Source organism: Aspergillus piperis, assembly GCF_003184755.1.
Source record: "Aspergillus piperis CBS 112811 unplaced genomic scaffold BO85scaffold_7, whole genome shotgun sequence".
Taxonomy (NCBI): Eukaryota; Fungi; Ascomycota; class Eurotiomycetes; order Eurotiales; family Aspergillaceae; genus Aspergillus; species Aspergillus piperis.
In genome coordinates, this window is record NW_020291597.1 from 118,869 (window position 1) to 138,210 (window position 19,342).

A 19,342-nucleotide genomic window follows, 5' to 3' on the forward strand; every position below is an offset into this window, starting at 1 on the left:
TTTCTTAAGACATTTCGCGTCACATGCCAAGAGCTTCAGGACACCTTGCTTCTATCTACTTCTTTCTGTCCTCTCTTCTCCCTTTTTCTTCTCCTCACACTCATCCCCGCTGGGTGATGCTTTAGCTGCTACTCCTGAAATCCCCTCTCGCTTCTTCCTCACCCGCAATCATGCTGCAGCCCAGCTCGGCACTGCTTTTCGTCACGTCGCTTCTGGCGGCGTTGCCTGTCAACGCTGATGGATTGTATACGAAGAAATCCCCCGTCTTGCAGGTCAACCAGAAGAATTATGACCAGCTGATTGCAAACTCCAATCATACTTCGGTGAGTCCAGCTGCGCAGTGTATCATCAATGGTCTACAAACAAGTCTAACCAAGCTCTCTTAGATCGTAGAGTAAGCCATCTACCACCCTACCCATCTACCTCCCACAATCCTTAACACCACCCCCCGCTCTCCTCCAGATTCTACGCGCCCTGGTGCGGTCACTGCCAGAACCTGAAACCCGCCTACGAAAAAGCCGCAACCAACCTCGACGGCCTGGCCAAAGTCGCAGCCGTCAATTGCGACGATGACGACAACAAACCCTTCTGCGGCCGCATGGGCGTCCAGGGCTTCCCAACCCTCAAGATCGTCACCCCCGGCAAGAAACCCGGCAAGCCGCGCGTGGAAGACTACAAGGGCGCGCGGAGCGCCAAAGCGATCGTCGAAGCAGTCGTCGACCGAATCCCCAACCACGTGAAGCGCGCAACAGACAAGGACCTGAACACCTGGCTCGCGCAGGATGAAGAGTCGCCCAAGGCCATCCTCTTCACGGAGAAAGGCACCACCAGCCCTCTCCTCCGCGCCCTGGCCATCGACTTCCTCGGCTCCATCCAAGTCGCCCAAGTCCGCAACAAGGAAACCGAAGCCGTCGAGAAATTCGGCATCACCGAGTTTCCGACCTTCGTCCTCCTCCCAGGAGGCGGCCAAGACCCCATCGTCTACGACGGTGAACTGAAGAAGAAGCCCATGGTCGACTTCCTCAGCCAAGCCGCCGCTCCTAACCCGGATCCTGCCCCTAAGGGCACCACCGCGCCCCGCGATAACAACAAGAAGAAATCCACCGAATCTGCCCCAGACGCGAAGGTCGCCCAGGACGACGACACCAAACCCGCCAGTGTGCCCATCCCGGCCCCTCCCATTGATACCCTCCCCACCGCGGAAGCCCTCGAGGCTGCCTGTCTGATGCCGAAATCCGGTACCTGCGTGCTGGCTCTCCTCCCTGAACCGAGCGAGCCCGACGCAGACCTCCCCGCTCCGGCCAAGGACGCCCTCCTCAGTCTGGCTGAGATCTCACACAAGCATGCCGTTCGTAAGAGCAAGCTCTTCCCGTTCTACAGTGTCCCGGCTATCAATAGCGGAGCTAAGACCCTCCGCGCTGGGCTCGGTCTGCCGGAGGATAACTCTGTGGAGATCGTTGCTTTGAATGGACGTCGTGGCTGGTGGCGCAGGTATGACTCGGTTGAGGGCGCGGAGTACGGCCAGGAGCGTGTCGAGGCTTGGATTGATGCGATTAGGCTGGGTGAGGGCGAGAAGCAGAAGTTACCTGATGGTGTTGTCGTTGAGGAGGTGGTTGAGGAGAAGGTTGAAGAGAAGGTCGAGGAAGTGGTTGAAGAGCCCGTCGAGGAGAAGCCGGCGGTCGACCACGACGAATTGTAAAAACACATGATCCGTATGGGAGTGCATGAATTTGTTTATTAGCACAGGTGTTTATTAGGTCTCACATATGTAATTCGGACGGAGCCTGCTACTAAGTTACTACTAGCTGGTTTCTCATATTAAGCATCAATAGCATACATATCGTCTACTGTTAGCTACGCCAAGTTCTATACTAATCACTGTTAAATCGGTATCTGAAGTGAACATTTGAGTAAAGCTTACTCTCTAAAGAATTCAATTAAGACTTTTTCAAACCCAGCCACGTATATACAATCCAACTATACATCATTCGAAGTTTCAAAAAAAAAAGAAATCACACACACACACACACACATAACACCATGATCTAATCAATGCATAAAAAGAGACATATCCACTTGAGACAGCCCAAGTATAGAATAAAAAGCAGGTAAGAAAGAAGGTAAGTGTAAACGGAGAAAGCAAACGGCTAATGCTTCTTCTTCTTTCCCTCCGTGCCCTTCTTAATGATCTTCTGTCTCTTGGAATCGATCTCCTGGTCGTAGATCTCCCGAGCCGACTCGCCCTTCTTGCGCTTGGTCTGCTTGCTGGTCTTGACGCTGACAGTGGAAGCGCCGCCGGCGCGGATCTGCTTCTCGGCTTCTTCCCATGCCGCACTACCGTGGTTGATCTCGTATCTGGAGACTGTAAATCAGTTATTGTCATTCAATGATTATGATGGACTATATTGGAGGAAAGACGGGGGAAGAAGAAAGGGGGGACTAACTTGTCAAGAGGAAGAGCATCGATCAAGGCGCGCTGCTTCTCGCGAAGCTCCTCGTTGACTTCTTGACCACCTTCACGGAGTTCGTCGTCCAGGCTGGTCTCCAGGGGCTTGAAGCGCTCGTCGGGAAGCTCGTCGTGCGCCTCGGTGGTGACCCGAGCGGAGGGAGCCTTCTCTGCGGGCATAGTCTCGGCAACGGCGCCCTCGATCAGGTTGCGGAAGTAAGTGGAGACCTTGCGAATGATCTTGAGGAACATGGCGAGGAGCTGAGACGAGGGGAGGGTGAGCTCCTTCTCGATTGTGTCAAGGTTCTTGCGCTGCAGACCGATGGCGAGCAGGATGGATTGCTGCACCCCGGACAGGCTGACCTTGCCGCTGAGGCGGCCGGAGAAGTAGTACTCGGCGATGGTGGGAACCATGTCGAGGATGACGTGGTAGTCGAGGAGGTTGTTGGCGTAGCTGTCGAGACGCTTGAGGTCGAAGGGTGAGAAGGCGGCATCGAGCTCAGCCTTGGTCAGGGGGTTCTGGGAGATGGAGGGGTCGAGTTTGGCGCCGGAGTTGGCGGACTCGCAGATACTGAGAGACAGCACGGAGGGGAACTCGCGGAACTGGTACGACAGCAAAGACGAGAAACGCTTGTGGAAGTCACGCGAGAAGGCGCCCAGCCAGGCGGCATCGTTGGATCCGGTGGTCAGGGTGCGCAGCATCACGCAGGAGTGCTCGCCGGTCAGGTCGTTGGGGGTCTGGCGGAGGTAGACGGGAGAGAAGGACGAGCGCTTCCAGAACTTGTGCAGAGAGGGGGTGAGACCGAAGCTGACACCAACGTAGTCGAGAGCGTCGGGGCGACGCTCGGACAGTTTGCCGAACAATGGGGGCATGGTGTGGATATCGCGGACCTTGACGTTGTCATCCAAGAGGTTGGAGTTGGTCAGCTCCTCGTCCGTCACCCGGACCATCTCATCCTGCACCTCGGGGATATCCTCCGAAAGGCTGGTGAACTTGCCCTCGTAGAAGTCAATGAGCAGCTCAAGAGCACGAGAACCGTATCCCATGCTCAGATACTCTGGGTTCGTGGCGATACGGACAATCCGGGCACCCGACAGACCGGCGAAGTCCTCATCTTGGTATTGCTGGCTGACCAGCCAAGGGATCAGATCACCGCCCGCCCGCTGGCCGCGGCTCAGGCTGTTGAGGACACTCTGTCGGCTGATGCGACCTTCCAGCGCCACCTGAATGACACAGAGGGGTTCAGGGAGCTTGGTGGCTTCTTCGTCAATCGGAGGAACGAGAACAAACAGCTGGTGCGCGGGCGCATCGCTCATGAGCTGAAGATCATTCGGGGTGTTCTTGTAGTGGCTGGCAACGTAGAGAGCCATCATCTGCTGAAGGAACTTTTCGGAAACAGGGTGGAAGGAGAACAGGGTATCACGGTTGACTTGCAGCAATTGACACTGCGAGGGGTGGGGGGTGCCCTGAGTGTTCATGCGAGACTTGGGCAGGGTCGCGTCCAGGCAGAGGACCTTGTTCAACCACTTCTCCACCGAATCACCCGGTGCGTATCTGATGGGTTCCGAGAGGGTGATTTCTCTCAAAGAACGTCCAGCCAGGCTCTTGTCAATGTTCTTGGCGGCCTTGCCTGTGGCACGATCGGCGACATCAATATCATCGTCACCGCTGACCTTGACGCCTCCCCGGGACTGCTCGCGAAGCTGCTGGATCAGCTTCAGGGAAAGGGAGCGGCCCGTTCCTTCGTAACCGTTAATGGTAGATGCCATGAAGACCAAGTACGGTCCCATCAGCTTGCGGACCAGAGGAAGAGGGATGGCGGCGGCTTCATCGATCACCAGCAGCTCAGCCTGACCCAAGACGTGGGCATCCTGGGGCTGGATGTACTGGATGGTCTGACGGTGCTGGCGATGGATGTTGACACGGACGATGGCCTTGTTGAAGTCCGGGTTGGTCGATTGAAGGATGGTGTAGTCAACATGGTCGAGGTAGCCGAGAGCGTCAAAGCCCTTGAACACGAACTCGAAGAGGGTCTTCAAGTTCTCGGGGCTGGGCGAGGTGATGAAGATGTTGCTGTAACCGTGCGCCACAGCGGCCGCAATGGCCACACCAAGAGCTGCGGATTTACCGCGACCTCTGGCAGCGGTCAAAGCGACAGTGCTCCGAAGGGTCTTCTCAGCGATCGCATCGGCGAAGGTCAAGAGCGCCTTCGCTTGGTCGACAGTGCGAGCCAAGTTGACCAGCGAGCCAATAGGCTGGGACTCTGCCAGACTCTCCTTGATCTCCTTCAGCTCCTTCTTTGTGCCAGTGTTGGTATCGTCGATCGACTCCGGCGGAGGCAGCGGCTTCACGCTCTTTCCGCCGGAGATGGGCAGGACGTTCAACTCGTCGTCCACGACCAGGCAGGAATCGCAGCTACCAAGAGACAGGATGAAGCGCTCGTTGAATCTGGCGGTGACATCGTCGTGGGCCTCGGTGCGGTATCTTGAGTGGATATCCATGGACAATGTGTACAGCTGCTTCAAGCTGTTCATGCCCTTCAGCAGCAGCAGGACGATACCACCACCTTCGACGGTCTCAACAGTCCGGGCGAGCAGATTCGGGGTCATAGCCTCAAAGTCCTGAAGCACGCACATTCCGTAGGTATTACCGAGAATCTTCTCGGTCTCCTTGTAGTAGACATAGCGGATTTGGTTGAGGGTGATGAACAGCTCGAACGGATCCTCCTGGTTGGGTTCTCTGATGCCGCGCTTGACCTCCTTCTTGATCTTGGCCTCACGCTTCTTCCGGTGACTCGTGAATCCTAGCAAATCCTTCTTGTAGGCCCACAGCACGGACTTGTTCTGCTTGACGTCGACGCTCGACATGATATAGTGGAGGTGGACAATGACATCCTTTGCGCGGTCGCCAACGACGACGAAGAAGCTCCGCTTCTTCTCCTGCACGCCATTTCGGATGAGGGCCGGAATACGGGAATCAATGGCTTTGCGGGGCATGGTGAAGGCTGATTCCTGTGACCCTGGAGAAGGGAGGGGGTTGACTTGGGTATTTGAGAGAGCGCTCGCAGAAAGGTGTCGATGGCCCGCGAACGAAAATTCGTAGACGGCGGCGGGGACCACAGATCCTGGGTTTGCAGTGGTTATACAGGAACACCACTTGAATTGCGAAATAAGAAGACAAAGACCAGGCCCTCAAACAACAGGAGAAACGGACGGCCAGGTAGAGAAACTGAAACTCACACTGCCGATGTACTCTGCGATTCTCCTCGCCGACAAAAAAAAGTTATCGCCGAAAATCAGAATTGCCGCTAGGGACCGCTTTCTGTTTGGGATACCGCCTATTATACTGCCTGAGGCAGGTAAATTGCGGTTCCTGACTCGTGCTGTATCACGTGATAGTCATCTGACAGGGACAGGGAGGTTACCATTAATGATTAGTTGATCATAACATTCATGTATAGCACGCGATCTTAGTCCTATTGGGAGTATCGTATATGTTAACACAGTCGCTATTTGCATTCCTGAGACTACAGACATCTACATTGACTCTCTAGATATTTGAAAGTGATCAGGATTTGTATGCATGCGAAGCGATTGGTTCTTGTTTGTTCTACAATAACTTACTCTATTCAAGACTCATTCTCGTATTATGTAGTTGTTAAGGAGCCAATGCTTTTTTTTAAATGGATAGTAAACTTATGATTTGTGTAGGACTTTGTTCTTCTAGGGTTTCATGGTGGAAGAGAAGACAGACAGGGCAGGCAAGGAAGATCGCTCTCAACTCTCAATCCGTCTCAGCTCGAGTCCCCACGGAGTCTCCACGCTTTACCCGCCCACCAGGATATTCGCGCAGTCCCTGCCAGTGCCAACGTTGACTGGATGAGTTGGCTCAACTTTGACTCTTGGACTCCCTGGAAGATCCAGAGTTTTCAGGATTGATGATGCGTTGCAGAGGGGCACACGGGAGGGGAGATTGCCCGATCGGGGAGAGGATCATCCCCAAGATGGAACCAAAGATGGATCATGGAATGGCTGGACCCTGACGCTAAGCGCTGCAACCTGCCATGTCTTTTTTCCTGGTTCCTTTCAGGATTGACTGACCGTTTCAGTTTGTGTGTCTTGCGCATCTACATGGAGTACGCGTTCAGTGACACCACCTCTGATATACCTGATGGACTGAGCGGTAACTCTTGGCCTGTCATTTGACCAGAAAGATGATCGTCGTGGGATAGAGACGGAGTGCTGACGTGCTCGAGCAAAGGCAATGGGCAGTGCAGCTATCTGGACACTAAAAGACAAGTTCCTCCCGTGTGGTGGAATGAGGATGGCCGTGATGGACGCGAGCCGTGGGCCAGACCCCTTCGTTGACGCAATCCCCTCGAATCCCGGGCATACACAGTAATTCCCCTTATCTCTTGCTGGGAATGATATTCTAAGGATATGTTCTTGGTGGTTGCTGTTGTCGTTCCCTTTGTCATTCCTCTTCTCTCCCCCTTCTTTCTCTCCTCCACACCTTTCAAACACCAAACTACGGAGGGCACATGCCATTCATTCTACTGGAAGTGTATCTTCCCCCTTAGGGCCCTAGCCAGGACGTTAAACTGACGGCTCCACCTCCTTGCGGCATCCCCAGCCAGGCACCACAGTTTGCTTACTCTTACTCCCTTGCGGATCTTTCTTCTTGCGCCGGAATTTGCCTGTGCGCTGCATGATGTGATTGTCATTCAAACCATGATGGCTATTAGCTTTCTCTACCCATAACTTTCCTTTGGCGTCATGGTATTTCTCTCTGCTGAGACCGGCCTCAAGGCCGCGATAGGGTGAGTATAAGCATACCCGTTATACCACCAAGTAATGCCCATCTCTGTTACTCAACGGAGCGACCTGACGCAACGCACAGGGTATTCTTATTAAGCTGTACCTTTATTTCGACGTCTTACAAGACTACATTCGCTTTCGGTAGGCTGCCGGTTCGAAATGGTCTTCATCCTTAAGGCTAATAAATTACGCCCTACTAGATCACCCTCTCATCACAGCCGTATTTGCCTGCTACTTTGCGGGAATCTGTCTTTTAATCCTGAGCCGATTCATCCATCGCATACCGAAGATCGCATCGTCTGCACCTAAATACTCCTCCATCCCACTCACCGAACGCGACCAATCTCTCGAAGAGCCATTCTCGCCGATCAGCTTGGACAGCAACAGTAGTTTTGCCCTCACTCGCTCGCGCAGTTCGGCGCGATGGATCAAACTAGGTTTACTCTCGGTCCTTGGATGCGTCCGGATCGCTTTGTATCGCGACCTCACTTTTCATACTGAATGCGCGCCGGATGGATACGCGGTAAATAGCCAAAAGCTAGATCTTAGGCGATAGCGCTAACTCGACTTCTGGCGCAGTACACTATACCTTTCTTATTGGCCCTCTATGACTACTGGCGCAATCAACGCAATCGACCGGTTGCGAAATGGTCCGCCCCAGAGCGCCCTCAGAATGCGCATCTGCGTGCCCTAGCTACCTTTGCCAGTCGCATGCACAATTTCCTTTTTCAGAGCCGCCTGAGATATGTCATAGCGGCATTTTTTCTTCTGACAGGCGGATATATCACCGTAACGTTTAGCCGTGGCTTGCAGTCAACATACATCTGCCCCAATACCTCTAGTCTACATACGCGCATGCGTGTCTTCACGATCTTCAGCCTCATTCTCGACTCGTTGATCTTGATTGGTGCGGCTGAATTGGCGAGCGAAGGATCTCGGTCGGGGGAGAGCATCAGGAAGCCGCCTTTGGCTTCCTGGGCCTACAGCCTACTGGTGCGTCAATGTGACATGTTTCTCGAACCAAACTGACCATGGTCTGAAGGGAGTGGCTATTTTCTACACCATCGTTGTAATAATCCTCGTCGCTACTTCCGACGGCGACGACCGCTTCATCAGCGCTCAATATCTTCGCAGTGCGGTGGGTCAAGCAGTGCTGGTGACTTGTGTGGTTGCTGCGGCGTCCCAATTGGTAAGTCTGGGAAGCCGTGTATTGTGGCCATATGCTGACTGCTTTAGATCCCGTACTATGGTATCGCTGGGCTGGCCGTGCTGGCTGGTTTCGTCACGCTCTACTTCACTTGGGCGTCTACTCTGTTTAACGGACAACATCCATTTCCGTTGATTTTCGCCTCCCGCGCTTTCGCGGCTCTTTTCTTCATCTTTGCGGGAGCCATCGCCTTTCTTTATGCTCGAACGGCTTCAGAAGATGAAGCGCAATTCCTATATCGATTCAACCTGGCTATGCGGATTGCTTTCGCTTTTCTCGCTGCAATCGGCCTCATCCTGGTGCACCAGCAGCATAGCGCGGCGCATCTGCATCCTATTGATTTGCTTGTGTACGACGGGAGACAGCACCATAATCAATGGCTTGCGCAGGCCAACAGCAGTCAAACTCTCGCCGATGCTGTGCGGAAGTACCGCGCCCAATACAATCAACATCCACCACCGTGCGTCGTCCCACCATTGCATCTTCCAGCTGAAGCTAACTAAATCAGGAACTTTGATAAGTGGTACGAATATGCTGTCAACCGATCTACCCTAGTCATCGATGAGTTCGACCAAATATACAACGACCTTCTGCCCTTCCGTGCATTGCCACCTGCGCAAATCCGAGACATGACGCAGAAGCTGGCAACAAATCCTTACAACGAGATCGGTGCGATCAGCATCCGCGACGGCAAAGCTCGAGTGCAGGAAGGTATCAAGCCCACGCATGCGTGGATGGTGATCAGCGCTTCAAAGATGATTGAGAAATTCGCCGAGTTCCTCCCCGATATGGATCTCGCATTCAACTTGAACGATGAGCCACGAGTTTCAGTTCCCTGGGAGAAAGTCTCAGTCCTGCGCCACCAAGCGAGGTCTTACGGTCTACCTCCGGAGGACAGCATCAGGACCGAATGGTCGACTGATCGCGGTGCTCAATGGGGACCAATCGAGCCGGCCGACCAGACGACAGAAACCATGTTTGTGGACAACTCCTTCAAACACATCTTCGACCGCTACGTGAGCTCCACCTGCCCACCCTCCTCCAAAGCTCGCAGTCAGCGCATCTGGGACCGTCGACACATCTGCCTCAGCTGCGTCCGACCCCACTCGCTGGGAGAGTTTCCGTCCGACTGGGCGGCAGCGACAGACATCTGCCACCAGCCCGACCTTGCCTCTCTGCACGGGTTCTTCCTATCTCCAGCATCCTTCAAAGTCACCCAAGACTTGACCCCCGTCTTCAGCCAGAGCACAATCGCCGGCTTCAACGACATCATCTTCCCCAGTCCCTGGAACTACGTCGACAAGATCGAATACAAGCCATCAGAAGAACACCCGGACGCAAACTACACCGACAAAGCCAACACCCTCTTCTGGATCGGCAGCACCTCCGAAGGCGTCAGCAACCACGGCGAATGGAAAGGCATACCACGCCAACGCCTCGCCCACCTCGTGAACAACAACACCCTCAACAGCGTCTCCGTCTTCCTCCCCACCAACGAAACAGACACCTACATGTACGAAGTCCTCAACGGTCGCGCCCCCGCCGACATCCTCCACCTCGACACCTCCGTCAACGTCATCGACCCCATCGTCCGCTGCCGTAGAGAAGACTGCGACGATCAAAGCAAAGAACTCGGCGCCGCCTCCCGCGTCGACTTCCAATCCCACTGGCAATACCGCTACTTATTCGACTCGGACGGCGCCGGCTTCAGCGGCCGCTTCCTCCCCTTCATGCAGAGCCACAGCCTCCCATTTAAGACTGGTCTGTTCCGCCAATGGTTCGACTCGCGCATCACCCCTTGGCTGCACTTTGTGCCGATCGACCTCCGTCTACACGGGCTATGGAGCACACTGGCATATTTCGCCGGCGTGGACACAACACTCACCGTAAATGGCGCCACACGACACGTCCACATGCCGCCGCACGATATCGAGGGGACTTGGATTGCCGAGGAGGGGCGGAAATGGGCGAACCGGGTGATTCGCAAGGAAGATATGGAGATTTATTTCTTCCGGTTGTTGCTTGAGTGGGGACGGATAACTGATGATCAGCGAGATGTGTTGGGATATCGACTGGATATGTAATGATTGATGATGCTTGTTTTGTTTTATATACCATGTCTATGGGTGTCTGTCATTTGGTGTAGTCAATACTAGTGCTAGATGGGATAATGGAAAAGAAAGAAATATGAACTTCAATTGGAGTAAATCGTCCTAACGAGTGACGGGTATAGTAGTAAGTAGAGATAGAGCGAGCGACTAGTACATACCCCAGGAGAAGAAGGTAGTACTATGATGTAGGTTATGCACGTATAGATCCAGATCTATACATGCCATGCATGCATGCATGAATGCACCGAAAGAGTGAAACCAAAACAAGCAGCCAACCAACCAATCAACCGAAGAATCAATGACCGCAAACCCAGGCAACCAACGCATCAGTAAATCAAATGAGTGAAAACCAAGCCGAAGATGAAGATGAAGATGTGACGAATGGAATCAGACAAGACGAAACAAGACAGACGAGCGAGGAATCTAGAAGATCATCCCCGCCATCGGATTCCTCCTCTCCCACCTTGCCTTTCTCACAAATGACGGGCTAGGGAACGACGAGGTCGACGTCGACGCGTTGAGCTTCGAACCATGATGGTTCCTTCCTCCACCTCTCCAGGGACGAGAATCATCGTCATCATCATCGTCGTCGTCGCCGTCCGAATCATCATCAGAATCAGAATCATCATCATCATCATCGTCTGAATCATCGTCATCATCCGAATCATCATCATCGTTGTCGTCGTCCTGATCATCTTCATCATCCTCATCATCCCCATAATCAACCACCCCAGCAACAGTATCATCATCAACACCATCATCCTGATAAACCTTCAACGAATTAATAATCCAATAAGCATCGGCAAAAGCCTCCGGATTATTCGCCACATAATCACTACACGAGCTAGCGACGGACGCACAACTGCCCGAACCCCAGACATTACCAGCCCAGTCGCCGCAGAAGGTAGTATCGAAGATCTATACCAAACCAACACATTAGCCCCCATATAATCACAACCCAACAACACAAATAAACAAACAAACAAGGACATAACAGGGAAATAGTGAAGTGGTTGGGGGGTGGGGGGGGACGACATACAATCTGCAAACTATCAAAATGGGCATCAATATCACAATCGCCCTTAAACCTCGCAACCGGTGAACCCCAAGAATCCGGGTCGGGATTGCCCGAATCAATATCATCAGGGATACTTCCGCGTTCAAAGAACCAGATACTAATAGCATCTGAAGTCCATTCTGTTGCGAAGACGCCTCCGTTATTGGCATTGAAGGCGGTGCCGTACGAGGTGCCGTCGGGGTCAGTGATACCGCACCCGGCGTTATTGGATTGGCCTGCGGCAGAGACGTAGCAGTTGTCGGTGGTCATGGAGCCTGTGAAGTCTGCGGAAGAGGAGACGCTGCACCCGTCGCTGGTGTGCAGGGTCATGTCGTTGCCGGATTGTTGGTTCACGCCTTCAATGATGTCGATTTCGCCGTTGTTGGGCCAGTCGGCGCCGACGAGCCAGCTACAAATTATCTTTTTGTTAGGGAGGGATAGGGAGAGAAGGGTAGGAGGAGGAAGAGGGAGGAGGGCTTACAAGGCAGGCCAGGTACCGCAGACACCTCCGGGCATGTGTCCAAGGTCAAGGATGAAGAGACCATGGTTGTAGGTGGCATCGCTGCTGATGCGGACGCTTTGACGGCCGCTACTGCCGGCAATGTTGGTGTGGTCGACGCCCATGTAGACAGGGGCGTCGCCAGAGGTGGAGATATAGCCATTGCTCTGGGCGGTGGCTTCATCGACGTAGTCGACGAAGCCGTTGGTAGGGTCAGCGCCGGTGAAGAAAGTGAAGCCATCGAAGAAGCTATCGCCCGAGTAATCGTCTTGTAAAGTGTAGGCTGCAGAGCTGAGCTGCGCCGTGAGGCCTAAGGCCGAAAGAAGAGTCGCGGTGCGTCGCATCGCGATGAACTGAAGAATATATTATGTTTTGTTTTTTTCTTTTCAAGGAGAGGAGGTAGAGGAGAAGTTTGAACTGTAGACCAGCTAGATTGAAGTTTTCTTCCTCTGCAGAAAAGGTGATCGTGAGAAAGGAATGAAAAGAAGTAGATATTTATATATGAATGCGTATAATGTGTTAGTATGCGAGATCTAAGGAATGGAGCCGCAGCTCAATCGTAGCAGCTGCTGCAGAAATAGGCAAAGGAATGTTGGTCTAGAGACGAGGTATCTGAATTCGTCGAGCCATGGCCGTGAACAGGATTATATATGGCGCGACGCGCGAGAGAGAGAGAGAGCGTAGAAAGTTTAGTTAAGAGAGAGAGGAGTGTAGAGACAAACGCCGAGATAGGGGGCCCCTCGGGCCTCCCCTCCGGGTCTGGTCAAGCCTTTCAAACACAGACACTAACGATCTGAGTGGCGCCGACTATGAACAATCCACAGCCAGCCCACCGGACCAGAGCGTAGGACCAGTCGGCCAGCTGCGAGGCCCATGTGGATTGAATGATTGAATGATTGATTGATTGATTCGAGACCGTTAATTAATCCGCGGGCCAATATAGGGCATGAAAACGGGTAAGCTAGAGAATCAAATGCGCCAGTGACAGGCGATCGGGCACATTCCGGAGTCGAGGGTTTGGCCAATAAAGGCGTGTAGAACACCATTTCGAGTGAAAGTTGCTGCAGGCTGGGCGTCTAGTCAAACCGCGCGGAGGATGAAGATCAGCCCCGAGATGGGAAGGATTCCGCAAGCAGATGCAGGCTTGCAGCCCATAACCCGAGATTAGGACAGGGCCACGCGATGCATCGGAAAGCCCAATCAAGAGGGCCTGACAGGGTGGAAAATTGGAAATAGCCGGCAGCATCAGCAGATGAAATCCCCGCCCGGATGCAGCAACTGGAATGCCACTCACCAACGTTATTTTATTTTCTGTCACTTCGAATGGCCTTTTGACAGCTCGCGGGAATTTGCCTCCCTCGGTCAGCCGATCCTGTTAGATTCATTAAGATGCAGAAAAAAATAGACTAAGACAACAAGGAGATAGTAGAGATGAAAGTAAAGAATTAGAAGAAAATGCTATTAGGACATCGTCGTCACGCTGCCATCGCTGGTTCATTATGTACAGGACACATCGGGCATGCCAACAACTCCTCCCACTCCGATCCTCCTCGGTGAAATGGTCCTCCACGATGCTGATGCTGATACTGATGATGATGTCGGTGCTGGGGATGCGCAGGGTGCGCAGTAGTCGAAGAGTCAACCTCCAACAGACATCGCCGGTGGTACAGATGCCGGCAGGAAAAGATCACGACCGGCCCAGCAGCCACCGTCGCGTTCTCGCCATTCACACCCTCACCATCTGCTGCGGCCGCATGCCCATCCATCAGCGGGAGCGGCTGACCTGCATCGGCGGCCTTGCCCTTCCCCCGCGCGGTCGCCGGATCATGCTGTGCATGAAGTCGTTTCTGGAGACGCTGCTCGTGCGTCTGTTCCTGTTTCTGCTCCCACGCCTGCCAATACTGGGGTCCAACCCCAGGTCCCCAGATGCGCTGCCGGCAGATTTCACAGACCTGCCCGCGTGGTCGCCATCCCCGCTGCCGTAGTCGCGTCACCTCGTCCACATGCACAAACAGGTCCCGGTCCAGCATGCCGTTAGCCAGTGCTAATAGGGATTTCTCATACGTGTAGGCCGAGAATATCGATGCCAGTACCGCCCGTAGTTCCAACAGGGAGGGCGACCAGCTGGCCGCCCGCGTGAGGAACGCCCGCAGAATGCGGAGAAAGCTCACGTCGCTCCGCTCGCTGCTTGATGATCCACCAACCCGCACCGTACTGGACAGCAGCGACGTGAACACCTGCTGCACCAGGGCGCGGAACGCCGACATCAAGTGGCTGGTTGCCGGAGTCACTGGGGCTGTACGCTCTTGCTGCACCAAGCCAAACACGCTGCTGGCCGTCCGCACGACGGCCTCGATAAGATCTAGCCAAAGGCTTTCGTCGAAGGAGAGAGGTTGCTCCAGATTACCCTTACCCGTGCCATTCCATTCCACCGCACGTGAATTCTTCGCCGTCTTGCTTTGCCCCTGGCAAAGCCAGGTTCCCACTCGCGTAAACTTGTCAAGGGACTCAACGAGATGGTCGATCGCCTCCGTCGTACTGGTGGAGTCGGGGCTATCGTGCAGGTTCTGTAGAATGCCTACCAGCCCTGACTCAAGAGTCCCCAGGTGTGTGATGAGACGATCCATCGCGGCCCGCACTTGACCTTGTCGAGCCAGCAATATCACGGCCGCATCCACCACCCCACTCTCCTCCATGGATGGCAGCAGTTCCTCCAGCCGGACGTCTCCGACCCGTAGATCATCTACAAAGTCGGCAACGCGAGACGGGTTATACTTGCAGAGCAGCTGCACATATCGCTCGACCATCCAGTTCTCGATGGGCTTGCCCTGTCGTCCCTCCGCCACAGACTGCAAAGACATGCGCACCACAACGCCCAGGTACTGGTACTGCCGGCCAGTATCTTCTTTGAGGATGTCAAGGAAGGTCCCGTGGAGTTCCGGTGCGAGCCCATGCATCGTCTGGGCGGTCTTCTCCACATCGATGGCGACCAGCTGGCCAGCATGCTCTTTGACCACGTCGACAACATCACGTCGCTGTTTCTTACCTAGTCCTGAGCCAGGACGAAGGCAGTCATGGAGACAGGTAAAGATGGCCTCCTGCTCGTTCGGATCTTCAAGGTATGTGCGCACTAGCTCCGGGTACTGCTTTTCAGAGCGGTAGGTAGCTTTCAGAATCCAGAAAAAGCGTGCTTCCTTGTAGAGCGGGATCATGCCCTGAACGTTGGGAGGATGGTAGAAAGACAACAGGTACTCGGCGCTCAATTCGCAATCGTCGGCCATATCCAGGCTCGGATATCGGCACAGCCGCTCCAAGACCTGGTGAAGAGTGCTGCCCGGGAGGAGAATATATTGTGGATATTTAGGAAGGTTGCGCGCAAGGAACATGTCTAAATAAATGGTATCAGATGCATCGAAGGACTGAGTCATAACCTGTAACAGAATGCTGATAAGATATTGTCGGTTAATGGACACTCCCCGGACAGGAGTCTCATCGGGTTCTTGCTCATTCAAAAAGCTGTCCTCAAACGCCTCGTTCATCATACTCATGAAACTGGATGTGTCGAATCGCAGCATGGCCTGGAGCTCGGGAAACGACCCGCCTGGCTGAGCTCGAGCCCCGGCTTTGGTGCCAGACGGTTTGCCAGAGAACAAGTAATCGTACAAGGTTGCTTTTGCTCGGGTCGCCTCGGCGTCGTCCATGTCTGCCCCGGTAGGATAGACACGCCCAGTAAGAACGAAGGAAAGATAAGGGAACATCTTCATCGCATTAGTATACCGCTTGAGCCCTTCTACTGACTCCCCATTAACGAGCGCCTCCGGTGTCGGAATGAGCTGCAAGAGCTCCTGCAACGGGCCCACGTAGTCTCCCAGGCAGCGGTTCCAGACGTAGATGAACGCGTCGTACAGATTATGATGCTTGCACAGCGAAGTGGTCTGGTCAATGTCCATCGTGGCGGTATCCAACAGGCAGATGATCTCTTCCAACCGGCTAACGCTGTGGTTCGTCGCGAAGTGATTGATCAGGGCCTTCACGGCAGTCGGAGGGAGAGAGCGGACGGTCCCCTCCACGATATACGGTTCGAGCGCGTCCAGAAATATCCCGGGTGAGCCACTCTCCTCGTACCAGGTAAACACCTCGTCCCAAAGGAAGTCCTCCTCGGACATACAGACGCACGCCGCGATGGACACCTCGGCTAGTTTCTCAAGCTGTCCGTTCCCCAGTCTTCCGCTATTCGCTTCTGTATTCCGCCCAAAGGCATACTTCAGCGAAGCCGAGATCATTTCCAGGAGTTTCTCTCGAACCAATGGCTGCCTCAGTGCATCCTCCTCCGGTAATCCAATGGTCAGCTTCTCGGCGCTACCTTCATAGTATGATGTCGCCAGCTGGATCGCACCGATAAAGTCACCGGCTTCCATGAGGGCCAACAACCGATCCGCCCAGTTCGACAGGCTTCCGATCAGCATCTCGTTGAAGCCCAAGAGAAACAAGCGCCCTTTGTAAGAACGGAAGCTCATATAAAAGGCGTCTGCCACCACTCCATGCATCGATGTGTCCTCTTCATTGAACTGCTCGACCAAGTTATGCAGCTGCGCGGAGAACAAATCCACGTGGTAGATATGCCGGTTGAGGAGGTCAACAGCCTCCGTAACACGCATGGTGTAGTCCTCCAGTATAAGCAACTGCTGTGTGATAGTGAGCACTGCCAGCACTGAGCGGCTCAGCCATTGCACGGCAACAATCGCCTCGTCGGCCTTCCATCGGCTCCTGGGTCTGAAGGATAGGCTTGGAGGGCGATCACGGCTCGGCGACTCGTCGGTTTCCACCTCCGAGACGTCCATAACCGTCAGCACATTGGACCAACAATATACAAGCTTCGTCTTGGAAATCTCCGAATCTTTGCCCTTGAGCCGGATGGCGGGGAACCAGGCAAGGGCTCCAGTCATGGCGCCGTGAGCTGTAACTTCTTTCGGACGGGGCGACTTGTGTTGTGTCTGTGCGATAGGCGTCGTCGAAACAATGACGAGGAGATACGGTGTAAGCATGGCGACCAAACCTAGCGAGTCGGTGGATTGCTCGACATTGCCGAGCGGGAGCGGCGAGAATGCCAGGACCGAGCTGGGCTTTCGCGGTCGGCTGCCTTCCGCGAAAACCTGAGGATAGCGACCCAAAATCCGAGTAGTCTTTACCGTCCGTCCCATTGCGCCCATTCCTCGAGTAGCAAGGTGTGAGAAGGCCATTCCGCGCTTATCTGCAGATACGAGTGCCGTCCGTCGCGTTCCCAGAAAGCCCACATGGATGACCGGCGCACCCGCGATATGGCTGTCCGATGTTCGAGTCTCGATCTGACTAGCAGGTATTGGGGGAATATGGAGGAAAGGCCGTGCTGACCGTGATATCTCCCAGGTAAATATGTCGCCCGAAGTGTGGCCTCCAGCAACCGTCGAGTGGTCTGCTGACAGCGCTAACGACGTGATCGCACCACATTCAATTGCTACAATGTGCCCAAGTCAGCAGTAGGGACCTAAGACGAGCTCAGTATCAGACGTACCCTTTGTCCCAAGTCCAATGATGGTCTTCAGGTTCTGCTGATAGTCAAATACCAGGATGATGCCCTTGGACGTACCAACCACGATGGACGTCGAAACGACCATGCAGGTGGGATGTCCAAAGTTCCGTTTACCAACTTCCGAGAATGCCTGCCCATTGAGCTTCCTCAATCTAGTCCATTGCACAACATCCCACGGGCCCAGAGGGGTGTCCGCGCCCGAGTCCACGGTCCCGGGCGATAGATGGCTAGTAAGGGAAGATTTTCGGGAGTGAATCTGGGCTAGAAATGGGGATGACGGTCGGAAACTGACTGGCGATGCAGAGGAGAGTCTTGACTGGAAACGACGATCGAAAGGGCGATGGGAAGGACTGGGGCTGAGGTGAGGAGAGCCGCGGAAGGCTAACGCGCTGCTGCTTCGCGACGATAGAACAGAGCCCTATTCTCATCAGCGGGGGGTCAGGGCGGGACAAACATGGTCGCGACCAACATGCAAAGAAGGGGTATCATCTGGCGTCGAGAGGGTCTCATCCATGCTACCGGGAGCGCCGGGCTGCCCGGACTGCGGCGAGGATGGCAGGTCGGTGGTATCGGCGTCAACAGGAGGGCTTGGTTTTCCCGAAACATGATTTTCGCTGGCTACGCCGGGGAGATCCTCCTCGAAGTAAGCCATTGAGCCATGTTCCGGTGGTTGCTGAGCGTTGGCATGATCGGAGACGCCGTTGTGGGCGGGCGGGGAGTGTTCATCGTCTTCCTGGCCCAAGTCGAGCTCATCCTCTCGTGCCCAGTCATTACTGGTCTCGATCATGGAGCTCATCGGCGGGATGTTCGAATGACCATCGCTCCAACTGTCTTGTCTAAGAGTAACAATGATTGCAAGGGGATGTTGAATGGAAGCTGTACGGTGAGGCGCCGGTGGTCTCAACACTCGATGTCACGAAGCTCGAACGGGGCAATAAAAGTGGAGGCTGGCCGGGATCAACGGGGGGGCTGGATGTCAGGTTCAGGGCGGCGGCAGACACGGGGAGAGAGCACGGCGAGGAGACGCACGAGCTTTTCAGGGTAAGATAACTATGATGCCGTGTGGGGTGAGGAATGATCTGGGGGAAGGAGTAGAGGCTGCGACGAGCTTGGGTTGAACTGGACTCGACTGGAGGACGCAATGGAGAAGGACCCGGCCAGGCAGAGACCAGGCAGAGACCAGGCAGAGATACCGGAGATACCCACCGGCGAAGGAGGAGGAGTTGGTGTCGGGGTATCTTGGTACGGTTACCGTTACGCGATCTAGTCCTAATCCGGAAAGGGGGAGAAAGAAGTTGACCATGGATGCCTGGGTGCCTGGGAAGCATGAATGGCCATTGTCTCGATAAAAGTACAGATCAACAATGGACTTGGACAGATACAGTACATTTCGTTTCTTGTTCCTTACATCTTGATATTCGGTTTACCTAACAAGTTCTACAAGACCTAGATATATCTCTTCCTGCGTGTGTGGACAGCAAAACATTATCTCACACGATTGATGCCTATACCACGTGGACGGTTTCGGTCGGAAGAGACATCCAATTCATCACTTCATCGGAGACGTCACATCCTCCCAGTTCCCAATACTTAATATTCCGCGCATTTATCGCTGGGATCGACTCTGTGGCTGAA

The 19,342-nt window shown here is 54.1% G+C and overlaps 6 protein-coding genes across 6 annotated transcripts; 2 read left to right on the forward strand and 4 right to left on the reverse strand.

Moving 5' to 3' along the window:
• Nucleotides 1-28: 28 nt before the first annotated feature.
• BO85DRAFT_519204 (putative disulfide isomerase) lies at nt 29-1,889 on the forward strand. Its single transcript, XM_025665030.1, has 3 exons — nt 29-323; nt 387-394; nt 463-1,889. Exons 1-3 carry the CDS (start codon nt 171-173, stop codon nt 1,697-1,699), a joined length of 1,398 nt encoding a protein of 465 aa, XP_025516219.1. The 5' UTR covers nt 29-170; the 3' UTR covers nt 1,700-1,889.
• A 19-nt stretch (nt 1,890-1,908) lies between these two features.
• On the reverse strand, nt 1,909-5,830 carry BO85DRAFT_395237 (ribosome biosynthesis protein KRE33). The gene is made up of 2 exons (XM_025656952.1): nt 2,445-5,830; nt 1,909-2,355 (listed from the first exon to the last, which is right to left on the reverse strand). Exons 1-2 carry the CDS (start codon nt 5,441-5,443, stop codon nt 2,148-2,150), a joined length of 3,207 nt encoding a protein of 1,068 aa, XP_025516220.1. The 5' UTR covers nt 5,444-5,830; the 3' UTR covers nt 1,909-2,147.
• A 488-nt stretch (nt 5,831-6,318) lies between these two features.
• BO85DRAFT_448358 (uncharacterized protein) lies at nt 6,319-7,266 on the reverse strand. The gene has a single exon (XM_025659920.1). The coding sequence runs from the start codon at nt 6,992-6,994 to the stop codon at nt 6,533-6,535; it is 462 nt and encodes a 153-aa protein (XP_025516221.1). The 5' UTR covers nt 6,995-7,266; the 3' UTR covers nt 6,319-6,532.
• Nucleotides 7,109-10,642, forward strand: BO85DRAFT_271399 (putative capsular associated protein). Its single transcript, XM_025655094.1, has 7 exons — nt 7,109-7,266; nt 7,347-7,405; nt 7,465-7,787; nt 7,844-8,257; nt 8,307-8,453; nt 8,501-8,931; nt 8,980-10,642. The coding sequence occupies exons 1-7, from the start codon at nt 7,223-7,225 to the stop codon at nt 10,553-10,555; spliced, it is 2,994 nt and encodes a 997-aa protein (XP_025516222.1). The 5' UTR covers nt 7,109-7,222; the 3' UTR covers nt 10,556-10,642.
• Nucleotides 10,643-11,035: 393 nt separating this feature from the next.
• Nucleotides 11,036-12,790, reverse strand: BO85DRAFT_271406 (glycoside hydrolase family 16 protein). Its single transcript, XM_025655095.1, has 4 exons — nt 12,121-12,790; nt 11,622-12,048; nt 11,257-11,500; nt 11,036-11,167 (listed from the first exon to the last, which is right to left on the reverse strand). The coding sequence occupies exons 1-4, from the start codon at nt 12,480-12,482 to the stop codon at nt 11,163-11,165; spliced, it is 1,038 nt and encodes a 345-aa protein (XP_025516223.1). The 5' UTR covers nt 12,483-12,790; the 3' UTR covers nt 11,036-11,162.
• Nucleotides 12,791-13,577: 787 nt separating this feature from the next.
• On the reverse strand, nt 13,578-18,830 carry BO85DRAFT_418880 (CORVET complex membrane-binding subunit VPS8). Its single transcript, XM_025657835.1, has 3 exons — nt 18,177-18,830; nt 17,690-18,125; nt 13,578-17,632 (listed from the first exon to the last, which is right to left on the reverse strand). The coding sequence occupies exons 1-3, from the start codon at nt 18,501-18,503 to the stop codon at nt 13,614-13,616; spliced, it is 4,782 nt and encodes a 1,593-aa protein (XP_025516224.1). The 5' UTR covers nt 18,504-18,830; the 3' UTR covers nt 13,578-13,613.
• Between the last annotated feature and the right edge of the window lie 512 nt (nt 18,831-19,342).